This window comes from Coenobita brevimanus, chromosome 1 (genome assembly GCF_032717465.1).
Source record: "Coenobita brevimanus isolate Jiangsu-jjx chromosome 1, ASM3271746v2, whole genome shotgun sequence".
NCBI classification, from domain to species: Eukaryota; Metazoa; Arthropoda; class Malacostraca; order Decapoda; family Coenobitidae; genus Coenobita; species Coenobita brevimanus.
This window is the reverse complement of record NC_136954.1, coordinates 38,065,697-38,089,384: the sequence shown is the minus strand read 5'-3', so window position 1 is coordinate 38,089,384 and position 23,688 is coordinate 38,065,697. Positions and strand designations below refer to the sequence as shown.

Sequence of the window (23,688 nt, the reverse complement as noted above, 5' to 3'; positions counted from 1 at the left end):
GCTAAGTGCGTGCGTGCGTGCGTGCGCGCACTCCAGCCATTGCCTACATGCGTGACTATGTATTAATTTCAGTTTACATAAGAGATTTTTCTTTTCCAAGGATCGTGTTGCGTGAAAGTGGTTTCTCGTTTATGTAGCTAAACCGTTATGGGGGTGTTTGTTAATGCCGGGGAGAACAAGAGCAGCGTGTGGAGAAGGCAGGCATGTATATTCTTAACGCCAAAAGACTTTTATTTGATCTACGGAGAATTTGAGTAGCGTGTGGAAATGGCCTTTTCAGTGTGTATAGCGATATATTTTTTCTTTGGGGAGTACATATCTAAGGAGGTTATGTTGAGGCTCTTTAAAGAAAAAAAAAATGGATCACCGTATGTGCAGTTGTCTTCCGTTTCGGAGCTAAAGTTACTGCTGATCTTAGGGGCGTAAATGGTCTGCCTCATAATTAACCCATAGGTCATCTGTAACTGTAGCTTCACGACGGCTGAGAATTGGGCCCACGTTGGTATTGCAATTGTCTCTCAGAATTAATACCACCCTCCTGAAATTTCTTTGAAAATCTCTCAGGACACCATGTGTTTTCGTGCTGCCGCCAGACGCCGTTTTTCGGCCTAGATGGGTTAGAAGGGTACGTGTACGGAAGGCAAAAAAAAAAAAAAAAAAATCTTGCTACCAACAGACGCAATTCCTTAACCTTGGAGATGCCTTTTTGAACGAGCAGGGTCAGATATAGCCTTGGCTGCCTCTTTACCAGCTCAGGAGACATTTCCTGGAGTCCATTAATTACACTGTTGATTAGGATTTTCATTAAATAGCCAAAATGTCAACGCTCCTCATACTAGCACATTGAGCCGTCCCCACAACACAAAATTAGAGGATGCTATATTGGACTATCCTATATATAAAACGTATAACCAAAGAATAAAATGTCTTGGAATATGCATAATGAACTAGACAAAATTATATCCTCATTTTAAGCGTCCTGAAAAATGTATAATGTGTAAAATATTAATCTCTCTCTCTCTCTCTCTCTCTCTCTCTCTCCTTCAGATAATGTGTTTGGGAACGGTCATATCATCTCGAGCTTTGTTTACCAAATTCCCGGTTGGGTAAAGAGACAAACTAGCTCATAAGACTGGTCAGAGAGAGAGAGAGAGACTTACCCCTCTCTCACCTGTAGTGTGACTTTGTTGTCATACTCTGCCTCCTGTAAGCTGGCCCAAATAACTGTAAAGGTATGCATGATTCTCCTCGCTTAAGTAGAGGAAATTGGGGAGGGATGTTGAGGTTGGGGTGGGGGTGAATGAAGGTGAAGAGGAAGAGAAGTAAGAGAAGAAAAGAAGGAGAAAGAGGAGACTAAGAAAAGAACAGGAAGGCTTTTGACTAATAATAAAAGAGTATACCAAGGTCGTGAAGGGACACGTTCCACAACCATCTCCCATACTACAACACGCATCTATAGAATTTGTAGTTGGTCTGTATTTCTTTTATAAGGACGAACAGGCTGGGTTAAAAGACATTACTCTTACGTTCTCTTGACTGGCCTGGGAATCAAGATCTGACGATTATTTCTGGAGCGATGATGATGATAATGATGATGATGAGGTGATGGTTATAGTGATAGTAATGATGGTGATGATAGCGGTGGTGTTAATGATGTTACAGCATACCTGATCCAGTGTGACTGTTATCTACACCAATTAAGGTGAGGAGAAGGCTAATTACAGGTAACAGTTACAGGTGTTCCATACATAACCACCCCAAAATTAGGGACTTACTCAGATGTAATAATTAGTCCGTTAGATCACGATTATAAGGCCAGACAGATGCCAATGGAAATGTATAACATAAAAAAACAGTATCAAGGTGTAAAAAGCACAACATAAAACTTAAAAAAAAAAAAACTACTCTGTTCAGTTTACCTTGACCTAAAATTGGGTCCCTCCATCTTTGAGGTATGGCAATACATTAGCACTAGTCACGAAGAAGTGCTACCGTAAGGATATAGTAAAAATTGTCTTTTTTTTTCTGCGACCGAGCTACGTGAAATAAGTTGCAAAAGGATAATAATTTGGACCAAGTTGAAGTAAAAGAACTATCGTGCTGTTAAACCTCCAGTGTCATCTACAAGACGACCATACACCCAGACAAGTAGCCCAACATGTCATGTGGATTGCGTGGAGGTGGAGGATGTATACCACAGACATTCCTGGTATACTGGGCCTGATAAATCACAGAGGAAGAGGTGTTGCGTATCCTTCTGTGTCTCTTAGAACACGAACATTTGCCCAGACCGATGGCCATGTGACGCCTTTTATCCTTTAGTACAATCCTGCGTCAGACTGTCTCGATGCCACCAACCGGAATATATAAATGCCACAAAAGACAATATCAGTGTAGTGTCCATAACAAATCGCTTAGACACAGGTGCCACGAAGCCACCTACGTCCCCTAGAATACGAACATATGCCTAGACTGGAAGCCTAATGAAGCAGAATATGAAGGTGTAATGGTCATTATAATAAATTGCAAAGAAACTGCAACCTCGAACTCGGCTGTCACTTGGGTCCGTATGTCGTTGGTCGAGGAAGCTCCCAAACACCGTTTCCTGCACGATTTATTTCTTTTATTACTCACTGTCCTCCTCTGTGTTACATAAATCCTTCCAATATCGCCATACTCTGCCTAAATAATATGCAATAGGATATTAACCACCCTCATCCAAAAAGAAATAGCTAAAGAAGAGGTGTCACCTCGAGCTTATCTTCTTGTGTCACATTAATATTATTGTGATGATATTATTATAAACATGGTCGAAAATAAGTGGTTATAAAGAACGTAGAAAGGTGTTAAAAATTTTCAAGGAACTGGTGTAAGGAAGTCAGCCAAGCCTAGAGGCATACGACACGGTAATAGCAAACACACACCTGGCAAGTGGTGTGGATGGCGTGCCAGTGGGAGGTGTGGAGGGGTATCAGAGTGGCATTACAGTGGATTAGCGTGGTCTTAGCTGGTTGCACTACGCTACAGGGGCAATTCCCGGGGTAATGTGCCACGCCGAAACAGCTGAGAGGCCAATAACCCTGTTAAGAGGCGTAGTATTCTCAGCTTTGCCAGTCTCCTCATCCCCACTCATATTCTTAATTGTGGGGGCCGATTATTTTTGACGGTAAATTGGAGTATCTTGACTGTTTATATTGCCGTTGTTGGTTTTGCTGTTATTATGACCATTATAGTTTCCATACATAATATTTCACGATTATATTTCCGGTAGTCGATAATAGTTTTCGTAATGACAGTACAGCAGAATTCTCGGGTATTGTGGGCTTTTCTGTTTTTCCCGATCTGTGTGTTGGCCTTAACAGTAGGATAGGATTATATGCCACGATTACATTTTACGATATTCTTGATTGTCGATATTGCTTTTCGTAACCATGGCAACACAGAGGATCATCAGGTAATTTGGGGTTTGCTCCTCGTTTGAGCCTTATGGTACCCTTTGACTATATTTTACGGCTGTCTTCATTGCCCTGCTGTTACCTAGCTGTTGATTTTCTTTTTTCAACAATGGCAACACAAGATTTTCATGGATAGTTTTGCTGGTATTGCGACTTATGCTTCTGTAAATTTGAGAATACTATTTTATTGCATTTTATGATATTTCCTGCTGTCCTAGTAGTGCCTAATTGTCCGTGTTGTTTCCCGTATCCATGGTAATGCTGAGAATTATTTAGGGATTGTGGATTTGCTGTTTATATGTATCATTTTTGTGTATCATTCTTAATTTTGGGATGCGATTATATTCAACAATTATATTTTAAGGTTCTCTTGATTACTGTGGTATTACCTAAATGTCGGTGTTGTCTTCCGTTACCATGGCAGCCTCTCTCTCTCTCTCTCTCTCTCTCTCTCTCTCTCTCTCTCTCTCTCTCTCTCAAACACACACACACACACACACACACACACACACACACACACACACACACACAACGCTCTTAGTGGCTTGCTTTGGTGAACTATACAAATTCCTCTGCAGTAAACCTTGTGTCGTCTCGCCCAGACCTCCTCTCTCCCCCACCGTGACGAAACTGCATGACAAGTTTGGCCAGCTTGTAGAGTGACCTGCTGGTGGTGCCAGGTGGTGGAAATTTGTCAAGGAAAAGCTGGTGGTATGGTGGAAATGGTGGAAGTTTTACTAAGTTTACCAGTTCAGTGCGAGGATATTTTTTTCTTTATTCTTTCCGGACTGTTTTGTTGTTGGTACTGACGGACGATTTAATTTGTTTCCTAGAATAAGAGAGAGAGAGAGAGAGAGAGAGAGAAAATATGTTTTCGAATTGGAGGGGTTGGATATAGCCCTCCTTTACCACTTTAGTGCTATGATATGGCACCTAAAGTCGAATCACACTACTTCCCATCCTTTCCATTGTCTTCACACGTTTCCCAAGACTCCCATCTCCACCGCTGTAACTCTTGACGTTTCATTTTCCTGTCACCAGCCTCGCGCCCATATGTCAGTGTGGGTGCTAATACTCCTTCATTCAGTTCTAATACAGTTGCCACGTTGGATAGATGAAGAATAAAATATAGCCTGCCATACTGCTGAAAAAAAGTCTGTTTGAGTAAATGTATTAAGGCATTTTCACTCGGTCGTTTTTATAATTTCACTTTTCAACATCGAGGCTGTTCATAAAAGTCAGAAATATGCTAATTCCATGTCAGTCTGTCAAGCTCTATGTTCATTAAATTCAAGGGGGTAGAAGAATATGTTAATATTCAGTGTCATGCAGAATTGTGTGTGTGTGTGTGTGTGTGTGTGTGTGTGTGTGTGTGTGTGTGTGTGTGTGTGTGTGTGTGTGCTGTACTTTCATGTCATGAGTCAGGCAATTCAGCTCTTGTTAATAAGTTTTCCATTTTTTTGTGGAATGAATACTGACATGCCATTTATATACAAACGTAAAGTATTTGATGCAGCAGTAACTTCGGCACTTATATATAGCGCAGAGACTTGGTTGACAGGTAACCCAAAACGAATAATCCGACAGTACAATCAGCTCGTAAAATGCCTATTGGGAGTAAGAATTAATACAAGTACAGACCTAACTTTGGCTGAGTCGGGAATTTTTCCAATAAAGTTTGTTATTGCAAAGAAGAGGAAGACGTTTTATGCAGAAAGAATCACATCTGGTGATACAGATGCGCCACTTTGTTACGTATATGACTTATGCAGACAGTACAATACATTAGGATATAGATTCATAATAAAGTCGCTTATTTGTGGTACTACCTCTAACCCAATGGAATATATTTTGGGGATAATTGGTGATAAAGCAGATTCAGCAACAAAATATGTGACATATAGATCAGTAATGAACCCTGGCCTAACAGTTCATCCTATATACAAAAGTAAACTCTACATACCTGACCATACACGTAGGTCATTTACAAGGTTACGACTTACGTCACATAATTTGAGGATTGAGACCGGAAGGTGGAGTAGAACACCTCGTGAGTCGAGGTTGTGTGAGTGTGAAGAGGGTAAGGTCCAAGATGAAACTCATGTTTTGTTAGAATGTCCTTTGTCTGCTGATTTTCGCCGTAGGTTTACAATGTTAAATTTCTCGTCACTTACTGATTTACTTAATGAAGCAGAAAACTGTAAAGAGCTATGTAAGTATATTGATGATGCATTGAGGGTATACGATTAAATAATGTTCTGGGTAATATTGTGATAATGTGTACATAGTGGAGGTTAATCTAGATGCATAGTTCACTGGTATACACTGTACTATTGTAGAATAAGGAACTAATTGGAAACTATGTTTTTCAAAGGAATGGAGTACAAGACAAATGTTTGTTGGTACCTCTCTACTTTTAATGTAAATATGTTCTTTGTTTGGACAAAAATTGTATTCTTTGCGATACTTATCAGCTTACGAAATGTAACCATGTGAAGAATTTTTGTCAATAAACTAACTAACTAACTGTGTGGGTGGGTGGGTGTGTGGTGTGTATTGTAGTGTAGTGTAGCATTCCATAGCCTAGTGTAGTGTAGTGAAGTGTAGCATTGTGTATTGCAGTGTAGTGTAATGTGGTGTAGTGTAGTGAAGTGTAGCACTGTGTAGTGCAGTGTAGCGTTGTGTAGTGTGGTGTAGCGCAGCGTAGTGCGGTGTAATGTGGTGTGTAGTGTAGTGCAGCATAATGTAGTGCAGTAAAGTGCAGTGCATTGCAGTGTGGTGTATTGTAGTGTAATGTACTGAAGTGTAGCATAGTGTAGTGAAAAGTGTTGTGTACTGTGGCGTAATGTAGTGTACCGTGGTGTAGTGTAGTGTAGTGAAGGTATCGTAGTGAGAGGTAATCTCCCTTATTTCCCCCAGTAAAATAACCATGGGTAAAATCACGCAAATAATCCCCTCCTCTTTATAGTATTTTCAAATCCTGCGTACGGTATATTGCGTTTGGCTTCTTTGTATATTATTTTCAACGCCTTCTGTGCTACTTTCAACGTCTTCTGTGTTATTTAGAGCGCCTCTGCATAGTATATTCAGCGCCTTCGTTCATTACTTTCAACGATTCATATACTACTGTCAACGCCCTGGTATAATAGTTTCAACGTCTTAGTATATTATTTTAGGCTCCTTCGTATATTACTTTCAGAAATTTGCCTTCATCTTTCCAGCGCCTGTGTATATCTTCAAACGATATTAAATTGCAGCTCATAATCGACATTGCATTAATTCCCCTCCTTTTATCCTGCAGTTAGGGACCTTGATTTTCATTAGACTGCTGTGAGTCGTCTTCCAGGGGACGGTATGATTTTTGAAGGAAAAAATGATAGTCTCTTTATTTTCCTTTCAATTTCTCTTTCGCCCCACCCACCCACCAACAGCACTGAACCTGTCTCCCCTTCCACATGCTTTGTCGATATTCATGTTTGATGCTAAGAACTGTGTCCTCCTCCTCAAAAAATCAGCCCATCCTCTCTTCCTCAGGCCCAGTCAGCACTGATCTACGACGCGGTGAGGGTGGTTGCTGAGGCGCTGACCAGACTACGGCACAAGAAAGTGGACGTGTTTGGTGAGTCTCCTGGGCTGGGGGCGCCGCGGATCATCAGCTGCCACAGTAATGACGCTGATCACAGCGTCTGGGAGCACGGCGAGAAGATCACCAGGCACTTGAGGAAGGTGGGTCCAGGAGTAGGTGTCAAGGTGGGGTATTAGGGTGCCAGGGTGGGGTATTAGGGTGCCAGGATGGAATACTAGGGTGCCAGGATGGAGTATTGAGGTACCAGGGTGGAGTATTAGGGTGTCAGGGTGGAATAATAGGGTTGTCAGGGTGGAGTGTTGGGGTGCTAGGGTGGAGTATTAGGGTGCCAGGATGGAGTATTGAGTGCCAGGGTGGAGTAATTAGAGTGCCAGGATGGAGTATTTAGGGTGCCAGGGTGGAGTAATTAGGGTGCCAGGGTGGAGTAATTAGGGTGCCAGGGTGGAGTATTTGGGTGCCAGAGTGAAGTATCAGTGTCTAGAATGGTGGTTAGGGAGTCAGGATGTAGAATTAGGGTGTCTGTGGAATAGTGTGGTGTAAGGATGGACTTGCAGGAAGGATGTCAGGAGTGAATAACAAAAAACCACCAGGGTCTTGAGGAAGGTGGTTGAGGTGTTAGATATGTACTGAAGAGATGTTACAGTGCTAGAGAGGAAAAATATATCTCTAGGATGGAGTATTATGGTGCCAAGAGGTTGTTGTTATTGTTGTTGTTGTTGATGATGGTGGTGGTGGTGGTGGTCTTATTGCTTAACCCTGGAACGCCTGACCAGGCGTACCCGTCGACCACAGGTAAAAACCACCCTGTGAGGTTGTCCTGTAGGTTCCGTACACCGTTGATATTGTGTCTGCGTTTTAGTGTGGTATGTGCTGCGCATGAAGTGGGTAGGTAGGTGTTTTTTCAGTGATGGTGTGGGAACGTCTGTGTTAGGTTATAGGATTAATTGTCTGGGTGGAATATTGGAGTGCTAGGAATGATGGGTAGGGTGCCAGGGCGTATAATTTGGGTGTCACTGGGGAATATTACGGTGTCAGAGTGTAAAATCAGGTTGTCAGCGTGGAATATTAGGGTGTCAGGGTGTAAAATATGATTTTCATTTTGGGACATTAGGGTGTCTGGTTGTAGAATTAAGCTGACAGCGTGGAATATCAGGATGTCAGGATGGATCGGGGTAAGAGTGTCAAGGAAGAATAGCTAAAGATGATGTCAGACACCTGAAGATGATATGTAATATGCAGTAGTGGCACTGTGGAAATGTTGTGGTGCTAAGGAGGGCAACTATTGCACTATACCCTTCTGTACCATAACATGCCAGATTTTCGTCCCTTTGGAGATCATTTCGTGTAGGTGAGTGGCAGAACAAGACACTGCTTAAGTTCTGCATCCTCTCCACAGCACTACTTCGTGCCAGACATCATATTCTGTTGCTAATCTATTGTTACAGTTCAGTGCTTAAGTTTTGTATCCACTCCACAACACTACTTCGTGACTAGTATCGTATTTTAGTGTTTATCTGTTGTTACAGCTCAGCATTCAAGATGAAGAGATGTCAGTTTTATGTCGTTAAAGTAAAATGAGCATAGATGCCTTGGTATTGTTGTTGTGTTTTCTTGCCTTATCTTGGTATTATCGGTGTGTTTTTCTTGCATTATTTTGGTATTGTTTTTCTTGCATTATTTTGGTATTATGTTTTTCTTGTATTATCTTGGTATTATTGTTGTGTTTCTTGCATTATCTTGGTATTGTTGGTGTGTTTCTTGCATTATCTTGGTATTGTTGGTGTGTTTCTTGCATTATCTTGGTATTGTTGTTGGTGTGTTTCTTGCATTATCTTGGTATTGTTGGTGTGTTTCTTGCCTTATCTTGGTATTGTTGGTGTGTTTCTTGCATTATCTTGGTATTGTTGGTGTGTTTCTTGCATTATCTTGGTATTGTTGGTGTGTTTCTTGCATTATCTTGGTATTGTTGTTGTGTTTCTTGCATTATCTTGGTATTGTTGGTGTGTTTCTTGCATTATCTTGGTATTGTTGGTGTGTTTCTTGCATTATCTTGGTATTGTTGGTGTGTTTCCTGTATTATCTTGGTACTGTTGTGTTGGTGTGTTTCTTGCATTATCTTGGTATTGTTGTTGTTGTGTGTTTCTTGCATTATCTTGGTATTGTTGGTGTGTTTCTTGCATTATCTTGGTATTGTTGGTGTGTTTCTTGCATTATCTTGGTATTGTTGGTGTGTTTCTTACATTATCTTGGTGTTGTTGTTGCAGGTTGAGATGGAGGGACTGACAGGCAACATCAGCTTCACGTACGAGGGTAAGAGGAAGCTGTACTCACTGGACGTGGTGGAAATGACACTCAACGGCGAGACGGTCAAAGTGAGTGTGAAATTTATCTTATATCATTATCTTTATCATTAGCTTTTATCTCTCTCGTCGTTCACTTCTTATTTTTTGCTCTCTGTTGGAGATGATCTTAAACACCGAGATGGTCAAGGGGGTGTAGTGAGTGTTGATTCTCTGTCTGTCTGTCTGTCTGTCTGTCTCTCTCTCTCTCTCTCTCTCTCTCTCTCTCTCTCTCTCTCTCTCTCTCTCTCCCACAACACAGAGACCGTCAAAGTGAGTATTAGCATCTTCAGTCCAGTATCGTGGATTATAATTTTCTCTTGCTCACTCCAAACGATTTTTACCAACATAGAGTGAGAGGTAACGGGAATTATAACCAACGTCTCCAGTTCCCACATTTCCGTTCTGTATACCATTGTTGCATTCCGTGATGAGTTTGATTTTCCCAGGATGTGCATTCTTCCAGTGTTTCTTATTTATACTCTAACTTAACTTATCCTAATCTAACCCAGCCTAACAGATTACCTAACTGACTATCAAACCTACCTGATACTAAGAAAATAAACCTAACCAAACTGGCTGACAAACTAACCTAACCTGATCCTAAGAAAGCAAACTTTACATAACCTATAATTTATTGAAAAAAGAAACGTGCAACAACAGTGCACAGAATGGAAATCATTGTCCGAAAAGTCTCTCATAAGTTTAATAAAGTCGCCTAGACGTACCAGGAAAAAAAAAAATACGTCATCATAGTGAAGGGGTGGTGTTGGAGAGGGATGCCTTCATGTGATGGCACTGATATAGCTGGTCGGGTAAGCTGCCTGGCTGTACAAACGTCCCTAAACTACGTCACCCGAGAGGAGGAGAATGGACGGTCGGAAAACGGTATCTTTATCGTGCAGTCCACCAGATTCACGTTGCAGATGAACCTGGGTTTTTAACCACTGCTAATGAAGAGGTTCGTTAATTTAATCTTAATATTATCAACTTTTTCATCTCTCTTAGTTCATCACCATTTTTGTTTCTCGTTGTCTCTCATGCATCCATTTCAGTTCCTTGAATATTTAAATGAAGGACAACCCTGTACCCATTTATACACTCGTGTGCGTGTGTGTGTGTGTGTGTGTGTGTGTGTGTGTGTGTGTGTGATAGAGAGAGAGAGGGGGGGGGTGATACTCTAAAATGGTCATGGGGGAGAATATAAAGGCACTATTATGAAGAGCGGGGGGCAGGAGAGGATCAGATGAGACTTATGTACGGACAAATGATGAGGGGGGGGGATTGTTGTCGGGAGGAAGAGAGGAAAGAAGGAGGAAAGCAAGCTAAAGGGGAGAAGAGAAGAAAGGAAAGGAAGGAAAGGAAAGGAGAGAGAGAAGAAGGAAAGAGGGGAGAGAAGAGGGAAAACAGAGAGACAGACAGACAGACAGAGGAAAAACGGTGAAAAGGGAAAAAAGGAGGGAGGGGGGTTAAGCAGAGTAAATAAGACAATGGACACATCGGTGAGCCGCATCCACCCTCACCCTATTCACCCCAACACATAACAAAAGATGTCGTTTGTTTTTAGACACCTCGTAGACCTACTCCAAATGACAACATTCATCACAAACACACGCCAGACACTCCAGACGTACACCAGACACACCACTAACACACCCCGCCCCTCAGTACAAACCCCCCATAGGTGACGCTCATAAAACTCTGTGGTTTCATCTTGCCAGGTTTCATAATTCAAAACATTGGGTGACTGAGTAAAAGCTATGGACAGGCACTGAATTTGGCCGCCCTTGTGGGTTAGGGAGGAGGAGGAGGAGGAGGAGGAGGAGAGAGGAGGAGTAGGAGGAGGAGGAGGAGGAGGAGAGAGGAGGAGTAGGAGGAGGAGGAGGAGGAGGAGGAGGGAGGTGAAGTGGAAGGGGAAAGAAAAGAGACAAGAATTCAATTGAGCAGTCAGAAGGTAGATAAGGGGGAGAAGGGAAAGATGAGAAGAATGAATGGTAACGAGGAGGAGCAGGAGGAGGAAGACAAAAGGAGAAGAAGAGAAACTAAGATGAGAGAGGGAGAAAGGAGGGATAACAAAGGGGGACGAAAAGCAAAGGAGAAAAGGAGGGAGGGTTGAGATAGACAGATGAGAGAGATGGCCCGAGGCTTTGGTGTACGTACAGGGGGAAACAAGAGTACGAGAAGAAATGAGTCACAAGACTGAAAAAAGAGGAGGAATGAGAAGGAAGGGGTCACAAGGAGGAAGAATAAAAGGAGAAATATGAAGGACTAACTAGAAGAAAGAGGAGAAACGAGAAAGGAGAAACAAGAGGAGGTAGAAGAAAGAAGAAAGGAGAAAGAAAAAGTATGGGAAATCAAGAAGAAAGGAAGAGCAAAAAGAAGAGGAAGAAGAACAGAGAACACAGAAGACTGAATGGCTACAAGCGTGGTGTCTATACGGTGGTGTATATACAAAAACGAGAAAGAACAAGAGGAGGTGAAGTTGGAAGACAAAACGCCGGAGATAAACGAGATGGAAAAGGGAGAAAAAGAAATGAATGGTAAAAATAGAGAAGATAAACGAAAACGAAGGAATGAACAGGGAGGAGAGAAGAAAGCAAGAGATAGGAAAGAGGACTGAAACGAAAAGCAGGAGAAGACGGGAGGCAGGCGAAGAGAGGAAAAGAAGACACACGAAACTGATGAATAAGAAGTAGGATGAATAAGAAGAAAGCGAGAAAAAAAATATACAAAAGAAGGAAGAAAAGATGAGGACAAGGGTTCAGATGAAGACAAGAAAGTTTGTTGGCTCCTGGCCATGGTGTGTGTACAGAGGGAAGAAGGACAGAAGGAGAGGGACGCGGAAGAGGAAGAAATACAAGAATGAAAACAAAAAGAGGAAGGTTAGATGGGAGACAGGAGAAGAAAGAGTAACGACAGTCAAGGAGGAGATGAAGAAATAGGAGAAACGAGAAGATAAGGAAGACGAAACGATTACATGGTTTCTAGAAGGGAAGAAGGAAAGAAGGATATAGAAGAGAAGACAAGACAGAGAAAAGAAGAGAGAAAATGGGAGATGACAGAAACAACAAGGAGGGCAGGAGAAATAAGAAGAAGCGGTGAGGTAGTTCCAGACTTGGTGTGTATGCATGACAGGTCAAGAGCTGAAGAAAAGAAGATGGAGAAAAACAAGATAAGGGAAGAAAGAACAGAACGGAAGAGAAGCAAGGAAAATGAGGGCAGAAGGGCATTGGACAAGAGAAGGGAAAAAGAAGAGGATGAATAAACGGAGAAGGTGGTAGACAGGAATGAAAAGGAAGATAAGGGAGGGGGAAAACATTGGGTCCAGAAAAATTGCAAATATTTAGTTAGCATGTATTTCTAGGAAAAATGAGTTTAGAAAATAAAATGTGAAGCCTCACGATATACTTACGGTTGGTAGAATCAAGTGTCTTCAATTTTTGCAGTACAGAATATGCTTACCGTGCAAGGGACATGTTGACACCGTCGCAGGAACACAAAAGGGGCCAAAACACGCATCAGAGGACATCATCTCTCTCTCTCTCTCTCTCTCTCTCTCTCTCTCTCTCTCTCTCTCTCTCTCTCTCTCTCTCTCTCATGCAAACGTAACCTAACTACTAAATCTGAATCCAGGCCATAACACGGTGCACTTTGCCACCCACATTTCACCAAACCACACCGTTGCAGGAGCACAAAAATGGCCAAAGCATCCCCACAGAGGGTATCAGTCTGGACCAAGATCGGAATGGCAGCTACTGGACTCTCTAGTGGGTGCGTGTGTACAGGTGCCTTTAGAAGTGTTTGTCGGGGAAGGGGATTTTTTTTACATACGTATATACTGACACACATACATACTTATACATACATACATCGTGACCGGCAGTGGTATGTGTAACGCGAAATATTGTAATTATGGCCAGAATGCCTGACACATTGTTTCATTAAAGCATCATTTAGAGATGAGGGTCTTTATTTTCTAAGACCGTGAAGCGGGCCTAAGATAATCAAGGAGCTTATCTTTTAATAGGTCTTTGAGTAGCCCATGGCAATTGTTGATGCGGAGTAAGCGTATATCCTGAGATTTTGTAGAATGAAATAAAGCTAATTGTGAAAGATTATGATGAAAAAAAAGGGAAGGGACGGAATTGCCAACGATTACTTGCAGGGAAAAATGTGAAGAGTAAAAGAATTGGGAAGTAAAAGACAGTACGAAAGATTATGGAACAGAAAAAGTGGAATATGGTAAAAAAGTGCAGTGCAAGGGATTAGTGAAAGGGAAAAATGCTTAATACGGGAAAACGGCCGTAGGAAAAATATATGCAGACACAAAAATAAAAAACGCCACTGGGAAAAGGATGAAAGACTGTTAGATGAGATGAGATTAAAGTGAAAGGTGAAGGAATGCGTAGGGTGATAGATTAAAAAAAAAAACGCAAGGTGAAATATAAAGAAAACTATGGAGGAAAGTTGAAGAATTGCATAGGATACAAGTTGGAAAAACAAATCCTAACGTAAAAACTCTTTGATTGGGGACAAGAGGAGTACAAAAGACCTTGGCGAAAAATTTCTTGTACGAGACAATCGTAGGAATAAAAATAGGGAGAACAGATGAGGATAGCGGGGAAAAATAGGAAGGACGAGAAATACGTGGAAGAGGAACACCTAGCAGTGAGAGAGGGTAGAAAGTACATCATGATAAGGCATTGCAGTAGCGAACATGAAAGGGATGCGGGGGAAATTGCACAAAGTGATATATGGAGCTGTATTGCACGTAGGAGGACTGTTGAGACTTTGGGAACGGATTTTCAAGAGAGAGAGAGAGAGAGAGAGAGAGAGAGAGAGAATTTGTGGATTATTTCTACGTAACCTGTAATTTTTTCCCTGACTAGATGGATGTCTTAACTAAAGGTGCACACCAAACGAAGACATGATGTTGGTGGTTCGCAGCTTTGTTTTTATTTTATTTATTTTATTTATTTATTTATTCATTTATTTATTTTATTCACGAGTAACAGTGTCATATCAAAATTTTCCTTATGTACATACGATCAAAAAACTACCTTTATAGCCATCCGTCTACATTTTGAAACCGTGAACGAAACGTATGAAAATATCCTCCATTAACTACTCTTAATTGTACATGCCCAGCAATTTTATCAGTATGACATGAAGGAAGAATATGTAACATGTGAAATAAGCTGTCCATTCAAAAATATTGCCAAAAGAAAAAAACGCGATAAGCAACAATGTGAAACCATCGGTCACCCTTATAAAGATAGTTTTCGAAGCTCCGAACAACCTCCATAACACCGAACGGTAGGGCTTAGTGGATGTGTAACTCAGCCAGCGGTAGAATCAGAGAGTCAGCAAAATGTATGGATGATGAGTGAAGCCATGAACAAAAATTCTGCCGCATTTCTTCACCAGCTGTGGGAATGGAAGGCGTTATGTGAAATATTTATTTAATGTAATAGCAATATGAAACACAGCACAAGAACATGAGAAAAGAGAGTACCGTCTGTCATCTGGGGAGGAGGGAGAAGTATCTAAGGCAGGACACAAAGCTGACAGAGGATTGTCGTCGTACTGATAATGATGGTTGCACCTGCTGAGAAATATGACTCCACGAAGAACTCCAGTATGAAAATATTACAGAGAATATATTTAGTAGGGAAAGATTGAAAAAAAAAGGTAAAATTTCTAGTATGAAAAAAATTATATTGAGAATATTAGTATATATATAAGATTGAAAAAAAGGGATAGCGCCAGTTATGAATAAACTGTACTGAGGATGTGATTAGTATGAAAAGATTTTAAGAACGTATAACGCCTAGTACAAGTGAATTACGGTAATGATATTGAGTACTCTTTAAAAAAAAAAAAATGAAACTCCTAATATTAATAACTTAAACTGAGAATGAGTAGTTTGATATGCTAATAGGTAGCTAAAACTCATAGTATGAATAAATTACACTGAGATATAGTAGTATGGTATAAATTAATGAAATGGAAAGTATGAAATGTTGAAAGAAAATGGTAAGGTCGAAATTTATCCACGAAAAATGCTAAATACGAGAAAGAAAAATGAAAATATTGCTGGCTGGAGACGGAAAGTGAAAAATCAGTCGCACTTGTTTGCGAAAAGACAGTTAAAAAATACCTGTAACAGTACTAGTAACGAAATATATCATTGTAAAAAAATGTGGTAGATGCAGGGGCGCACTATCCGCTCAATGTAGTACTGCCTTTAGCTGACCCTACACTGGATGACAAGCCACATGGTTTCTTGTACACAAGGAAACCATTTACTACGCTGGATGGTAATTATATAAAGAAATAGCTATTGGTCTAGTGGGTTAAGACTCTCCAACCGGTTGTGGCCTGTGAGGGTTTACATCCGAGGGATGGTATGGTAAGGTAAAGGGACATGCGGTGTGAGGCGCTTAGCCACGGTACTCATCTCTGTAACCTAGGTCATTTAGCCTGTGATGGGTTTATTGCTCACATAATGCCAGTCAGAGGTTGACGGGTTACTCGCCTGTAATAGCCTATCCCCGGGCCCCTACACTCCTGATGTATCAATGAAAGAGTGGATGATGGATGAATGGGTGGATGAAAAGACTGCAACTGAAAACGTGTGAAACATTGCTCGTTAAATGAGAAGTTGGAGTCAAGTAGAATTGGTGTGTACAAATAAGAAACCTGCTTATCACAGAGAGACATACTGTAAACACATTGAGTTCCAAATGTATTTTAAAAAATGCATGATTTACAGAAAGTAACAATGGGAAATATTGACTGTTGAAGGCGGTAGAGACAGACCAGAAGCACAAGTTTGGGGAAGACGGTATAAACAGTGCAGTAGGTATAAAAAGGCTGGGTACGAAATATAACCTCACATAAGAAAAAAAAAAAAGATTTGGGATGAAAAAATTACAGAAGAAATATTGCTCGCTGGAGGCAGTTGTGTGAAAAAAAAGAAAAAAGTTAGGGACAAAAATGTAAGGCACGAAGTATATCTACAGAAATGCCTGGTTCGAAAAGATTACAGGGGAAAATATTGCTCGTTGATGAGGTTGAGGGGAACATCAGTAGCATAGGTGTGTGCAGTATAGTAGTATAGATATAGTTACTCGATGTGACTTATCGTTCAACGGAAAACGAAAGGAATGCAAAAGTAAAAACAAAAACAAAAAAAATGTTGCACAAGATAATTAGATTAAATATGTGAAAAGACTTCCTATTCATCACACACACACACACACACACACACACACTTTATTTTTTCAACTTTCGTGTCGTCCATAATCCGTTTCGGCTTCAGTCGCAGTTATCCATCGTTCCCCAGTCACTTTCTCTGTTTCCCAGTATCACTCGTCAGTTTTTTCGTCCTTTCCTCCCAAGTCTCTCCGTTCCTCCCGTGTCTCCTACCCACCTCTCGGGGCGGTAGGAGAGGGAACAGGAAGTCATCTCACACAGGCACCAACTTTCTGTGTCGTCTTCGTGTCCGCCACTCCCTAAGCACGCTTCATTAGCGACATCAAAGGCCGGACTTCCAGCCTCTTCCTTCTCTCCCTTCGCCTTCCCTCCTTCTCTCAGTCTATCTCTCCCTCCCTTCCACCGCCCCTCTGCCCATTACCTTCCCTCCTGTCCTCTGTACATCCTTCACCCTCTTCTCTTCCGCCCTCCGAGCCTCTTCTTCCCACTCTTCTCTCCCCCTCCCTATCCCTATCTCTCCATCCATCTTCTCTTCCTCGCTCTTCTCTCAGTTCCTCTATGCTTCTCATCCTCTCTCCTTCCTCCCGACCATCCTCTTCTCTCTCTGCCTCCTCTCTCCCTTCATCTTTCCTCCTCCACTGAAGTTTCTCAATAGGCTTTGATGCCTTGGTGGTCCAGCAGAGGAAGTAAGCACAGGACGTTTGGGGAGGCTCTTGCTTACCCTACTTTAGCTGTCTTGTACTTTAGTCTCTCTCTCTCTCTCTCTCTCTCTCTCTCTCTCTCTCTCTCTCTCTCTCTCCGTGATCAAGAGACGTCAATTAGAATGTGTAGGATTTCCAACTTGTGTCTTTTGATGTTTCTTTCTCAGGATTTGCGTCAGAGCCAAGACGCTGAATGCCAAGTTCTTCAGTGCCATCCCTTTCCCCATTTTCTTATTAGCGGGATTATTCAGCTCTTATTCAGGGTTATTCAGGTGTCAGGGCTCTAAGGGTTATTCAGGTATTACGGCTCTTTTTCAGGATTATTCAGGTGTTAGGGCTCTTATTCAGGGTTATTCGGGTGTTAGGACTCTTATTCAGGGTTATTCAGGCGTTAAGGCTCTTATTCAGGGTTATTCAGGTGTTACGGCTCTTATTCAAGGTTATTCAGGTATTATGGCTCTTGTTCAGGGTTATTCAAGTGTTAGGACTCTTATTCAGGGCTCATTCAGGTGGTAGAGACTTTATTCAGGGTTATTCAGGTGTTAGGACTCTTATTCAGGGTTATTCAGGTGTCAGGGCTATTATTCAGGGTTAATCAGGTGTCAGGTCTGTTATTCAGGGTTATTCAGGTGTTAGGGCTCTTATTCAGGGCTTATTTAGGTGTTAGACGCAATATTCAGAGTTATTCAGGTGTTTGGGCTCATATTCAGGGTTATTCAGGTGTTATGGCTTTTATTAAGGTGTTATTGCTTTTATTCAGGTGTTAGGGCTGTTATTCAGGGTTTAAGGGTCAACCAAGAGACTGATCTAGTATTTGGTAGAAAATATATAAAAGCAAGATCACATGGCAAGGTCAGTTGAAGCAATTCGTATCCGATTTAGACCAAACATAGGGGCAATATTCAGGGTAAGGCAAGGAGAAATGAGTTGTATTTTGAGAGTAGTCAGTCAGATGTCAAGGTCACAGGGAAAGTCAAATGTTAAGGTCAGATGGCAAGGTCAGCTCAAGCAGTGGCATCAAACTTGCTGGAAGCGCTACGGGTCAGGCAAGATGGAAGTGATTTGGTTTTGAGAGCAGTCAGGTAAAGGTCAGGGTCACAGGGCAGAGTCAAATGTCCGACCCATATACCAGTTGTTGGTGCTGGGCTGGTGGTGGTGTTTCAGTGTTCCTTCTTTTATTTTTTGAAACGGGCTTCTTATAGTTAAAACTGAACGTCTTTCTCTTCTTAATTATACCGTAAAACACACACACACACACACACACACACACACACACACACACACACACACACACACACACACACACACACACACACACACACACACACACACACACACACACACACACACACACACACACACACAAATATTTTACTGAAGCACTACAGACCCAACAAAACACAAATCTGCGCCTCCACCACACTACCAACCATACGATCACAACCACCATACCATCACCACAAAAACTGCTAACCGAGGAACCACAAACGAACCACCAATAAAATATACCACAGAGGATCATAGTCATGACCACCACCGCACCACCGTTAACCTACGTCACCAGACAAACACAAATTCCTCCACTGAAATGCCCTGTAAAAGAAACACAGCCACGAAAAAACAGACTCGCTCCACAGTACTCGTACTACCTAACACACCACCACCACCACCACCACCACCACCACCACAGGCACCTTTACCTACCACACTACCATCACCAACTCCACTGGCAACTTTACCTACCACACCATCACCACAGAAATACCTCACTAAAGAAACAGCCTCAAGTAAAGACTCGCTCAACGATACTACCTAAGACACCACCACCACCACCACCACCACAGGCACATTTGCCTTATCGCACCACCACCACTACCACGACAGACATATTACTTTACCACACCACCACCACCACATCCACCACTGGCACATCTATCTTACCACACCACCACCACAAAAATCTCACTGAAGAAAGAGACACAGAGAAACGACTCTGTTCCTCACACCACCACCATCACTTCCTTCACAACATCACAACCACCAGCGCCACCTCACCTCTTCTCTTTTGACGCGTTAAGCTGGGTCGGTAAAAGCCAACACGCTCCTGTAAAAGTTTGTAGTGGCTGGGGTACGTGTGAGTGGAATAGTCAATGTATTGCTCTCAGGGGGGCCCGTCCCTATGAATAACAGATGATTGCACGTGTGGGGGTCGGTGCAAGAATGCCAGCTGTCTATGGACCTTCTCTTTTCTCCCATGTACTCAGCCCTTAGCTTTATACTTTCTTTGACTTGTCTCCGTGTGTTTGTGCCATTGCCGTGTTGCATTTTGACCTCCTAGCATACTTAATTTTTCCCTTGCCTCTTGGCTTCACTTTTCTTCCACTTCTGCTGGTTTCTTAATGTCACCAGTCTCTTCAATACGGTGAGTTATATTTTTTGCTTCCTTCTTGCTGTTTGCCTTTGCCTTTTTTCTTTATCAGGACACCCCGTCCCTGTGAATAAATGATGCTTGCAAGTGTAAAGGTCGATGCCAAATACTAGGCGCCTGCAGACCTTCTTCTCACTCCCACGAGGCTTACCTTCTCCTTTTCTTTCCTCTTCTCTAATATAGTATAGCACTAGCCGTGTGTGTGTTTGTGTGTGTGTGTGTGTGTGTGTGTGTGTGTGTGGTTTTGGGCAGCCAAAACTACACATTCAAATCGCACCAAAATTGACACAAAAATCCCAAAAAATTCGCTGTGAAAAAACTTGGTTCCATCACGATTAAAAATTTTTACTATATTTAATGAGAGAGCACATTTTGACCAAAAAACGGCAGCTCCCTGCGCCCGGCATAGGATCTCCGTAGGATTTTTTGCCCACAGCTATAACTAAAATAAAGCAGCGCGAGAGCCCTCCGCAGGACCCTCGCACTTTGTTATTTCTGTAGCTTTCCTTAGTGCAATGGCTCCCTTCATTTTAAACTTACATACTTTACTTTATTCCCTTTACCTTTCCCTTTCTTTTAGCTGTTGTTTGTATTTTTTAACAATTTTGCATTCTGGCTTTAGTCCCAGTCTCTACGATTTTTTTTTTTTTTTTTACTTTATTTCCATACTTGTTATTTCTTATCTGGCACCTCTTCTTCGTTATTGTCTTTATTTTTGTGCAATCCAATTTTTCCTTCCCTTCACTGCTATGATGTTTTTATATATTTGTCTTTGCTACATGCCGTCTTTTCCTTGTTTGTTGTCTTCCCCAACCCTGTGAATTACTAATGATTGCAAGTATCACTGCCGTTGCAAAAACGGCAATGATTGCAAGTGTAAAGGCCATGGAAAGATCACCAATGATTACAAGTGAATAGGCCATTGCAAGAACACCAACGACTGCGAATGTTATGGCCTTTGCAAGAACACCATTTATTGCGGGTGTAAAGGCCATTGCAAGAACACCAACGATTGCAAGTGTAAAGGCCATTGCAAGAACACCATTTATTGCGGGTGTAAAGGCCATTGCAAGAACACCAACGATTGCAAGTGTAAAATCCATTGCAAGAACATCAAACACCTGTCGGTCCTCTTCTTTCTCCCATGTGGCTCACTCTCATCTTCTGTCCATGTCCTCTCTCTTTATAAATGTTTTTGTAGTTGTGCAGTACCATGATTTTTTTTTTTCATTATTCGTTCCACATGCATCTACCTTTCTCTTTCCCCTGTTTTCTCCCATTCAGTTTTTCCCCCGTATTGTCTTTCATTTTATACCCTCATTACTCACCGTTGTCTTCTTTCTAGCTGTCAGCAGTGATTGCAAGTGTAAAAATCATTGACCATTTATTTTCAGCTCATTTTGTTTTTATTTTAACATATCTTTGTCTGTCTGTCTGTGTCTCTATATCTTTCTGTTTAAGCTTGTCTGTCTATCACTCTATCTGTATCTAAATCAATCTATCTGTCTATCTATATGTCTATCTGTCTATCTATCTATCTATCTCTATAAATGTGTGTGTGTGTGTGTGTGTGTGTGTGTGTGTGTGTGTGTGTGTGTGTGTGTGTCTGTCTGTCTGTCTGTGTCTCTCTCTCTCTCTCTCTCTCTCTGTGTCTCTGTGTGTGTGTCCTCGTAAGGTAATGGTAAATCGTCACATAGGTCATCAGAGTAATGCATGTTGTGGATATTATCCTTGTAGGCGTCAGTGGGGGGGGGGATAGGAAAGACAGGAGCAGACCCTCCAGTACAACAGATCTTTCCTGGCCTGTTTAAAACTGTCTGTACAGAGCAATAATGAAGGGTAAATAACGTGACTCTCAGGTGGTTTTGAGATGAATAAAATCATCTCACGTTAGCTAGAACAGCAGTGCTAGAGTTGCTCCGAACGTGAGAGTTAATAATGACGGTCTTGACACTCCGAGGCTCCTTTGACTCATCCAGCTCTATAAACGTCATGAGAATGCAAGAATTCAGCATAAAAAACGTCAGTATTTTCGTTTGCTATCATTTATCTTGTTGGAATTCTTGAAGTTTCTAGTGCAGGCATGTGACCGTAAGAAATGTAGCTTTGTAGGTGACACAGACATATACTCCCTGACTTTGGACGTGTTATATTCTCTGCATGTTGTGTCCAGACTAACTAAAGAACATCCCTCACTCACAGCTTCATTGCAAAAGGCCTCCCCCAAGCTTAATGTATGTAACAAGAATATACAGATGAAATACGTCACCAGAATCTAAAGATCAGTATTATCTTTTTTACAGTTTGTGTGGTGTTCGTGTATGATTGTGTCGTTGGCAATTGGAGGAATGTGTTGGTATTTGGGATTTCTGGTGTTGATGTGAGAGTTCGTGTGTGTGGTTGTGTGGTTGGCTGTTTGACGGATATGTTGGTATTTGTGATTTCTGGTGTTTTGTGTGGTTGCGTGGTTGGCAGTTCCAGGGATGTGTTGTTGACTCATTCTTGCTGGCTTCAGACAATTTGCGAGTTACGAATACCCTGTTTGAAAATCTAAGCTGAATAAAATCGTCTGAAAGAAGCAAAAATAATCATATAAATGCCATCACCTTACAGGATTACTTAACATTATCCTGTTGGATTTGTGTGAATTTTTGGTTGAGCGTTTGAATGGGTAGGACGGGGGAGGGTAAAGTGGCTTTTCGTATGTATTATGTATTGGTTCCTTGCCTGCCTGCTGCCTCGCTGATGGTAATGCGTTTAGCTTTGCAACACTGCCTACTTACCGTCTATAAACGGTTCCAGTTAGCTCGCTTGATTTTTGACAGGAGGCGTTTGGCAAATTTTTGATGTGCGTGATTTTTTTTATTTGAGTTTCTCCGTGTAGGGGTTAATGAAGGCTATATCCAACCCCTCCAGTTCAAAAAGTCTCCCTGAAAGCTGAACAAAATCGTCTGACGATATCAAGAACAGCTTACAGTGAGGCATTAACACGTCATGTACTGGTAAGGAAGAGGGGCGGGGGAATCCACATTTAGGCTAGGAAAAGACGTGCCTGAGTCTTCGGTATCTATTCTATGAGTTTTAGAATGTGAAGAGTAAAGTCTGGCTGATGGTAGTGCGTTTAGCTTTGCGTCATTGCCATCTCTTTCATTTCTCTTTATCTCCAGCTCTCAGTTTTTCTTTAGCATCTTTAAATGCTCTTTCCTCTCTCTCCAGCTCTTTTGTTTTTATATAGAAATTTTGAGAGCTTTTGGATAAGGCTCAGTATTTGAATGACGTGATTAATACGAGTATATTGATACATCTCATCAGTTGGGTGACGCTTTTTCTAGTTTACTCTTGCTACCTCCAGAGATTTTACTTAGCTCAGAGATTCACTGGACTGGAAGGGTTGCATATACAAGGCCTGCTGATTATTGTCACTATCCAATCTCCTTTTCTTCCCTATTTTCTTATCTTCACGCTATTCTGTTATTTTTCTTTTATTTCTTCCTCTTCCTCTTTGATTTCGTCTAATTTTTTCCCTGTTTCCTCCTATCTTTCTTCCACTTCCAACCCCCTTCTCGCTTCTCCTCCTCTTTAATGCTGTGTGTTTCCCTGTTACCTCCTATTTCGCCCTTCTTCTGTCACTAGTCTTTCTCCTCTCCCGTCCCGTACCAACGCTCTTTTCTTCCCTGTTACCTCCCATCTCTACTTCTCTCTCTACTTCCTTTCCTTTCCCCTCCTTCCTGCTGTCTTTTACCTTTTTAACCTCCTTTCTCCTCTCTTTCTCTGCCAACTCCCTCCTCCTTCCGAATGCTCTCTTCCTCCATGTTACCTTCTACTTCTCCCGTCCCTAATCCTTCACCTGCCTCTCTGTTCCCAGGGCCATCTTTCTGTTTCCTCCTGCTTCTGCTCCTCCTCCTCCTCCTCCTCCTCTTGCCATTATATGGGTACTGGACTCTCACCTCCCATCAGAGCG

At 41.8% G+C, this 23,688-nt stretch overlaps 1 protein-coding gene across 1 annotated transcript in view; it reads left to right on the top strand.

Annotated features, from left to right (window-relative positions):
- LOC145394907 (glutamate receptor 1-like) overlaps window positions 1-23,688 on the top strand; it is a 142,174-nt gene that overhangs the window by 64,503 nt on the left and 53,983 nt on the right. The window contains exons 5-6 of the mRNA XM_080268685.1: window positions 6,990-7,181; window positions 9,306-9,413. Coding sequence (XP_080124811.1) covers window positions 6,990-7,181; window positions 9,306-9,413 — 300 coding nt within the window. The remainder of the gene's footprint in view (window positions 1-6,989; window positions 7,182-9,305; window positions 9,414-23,688) is intronic.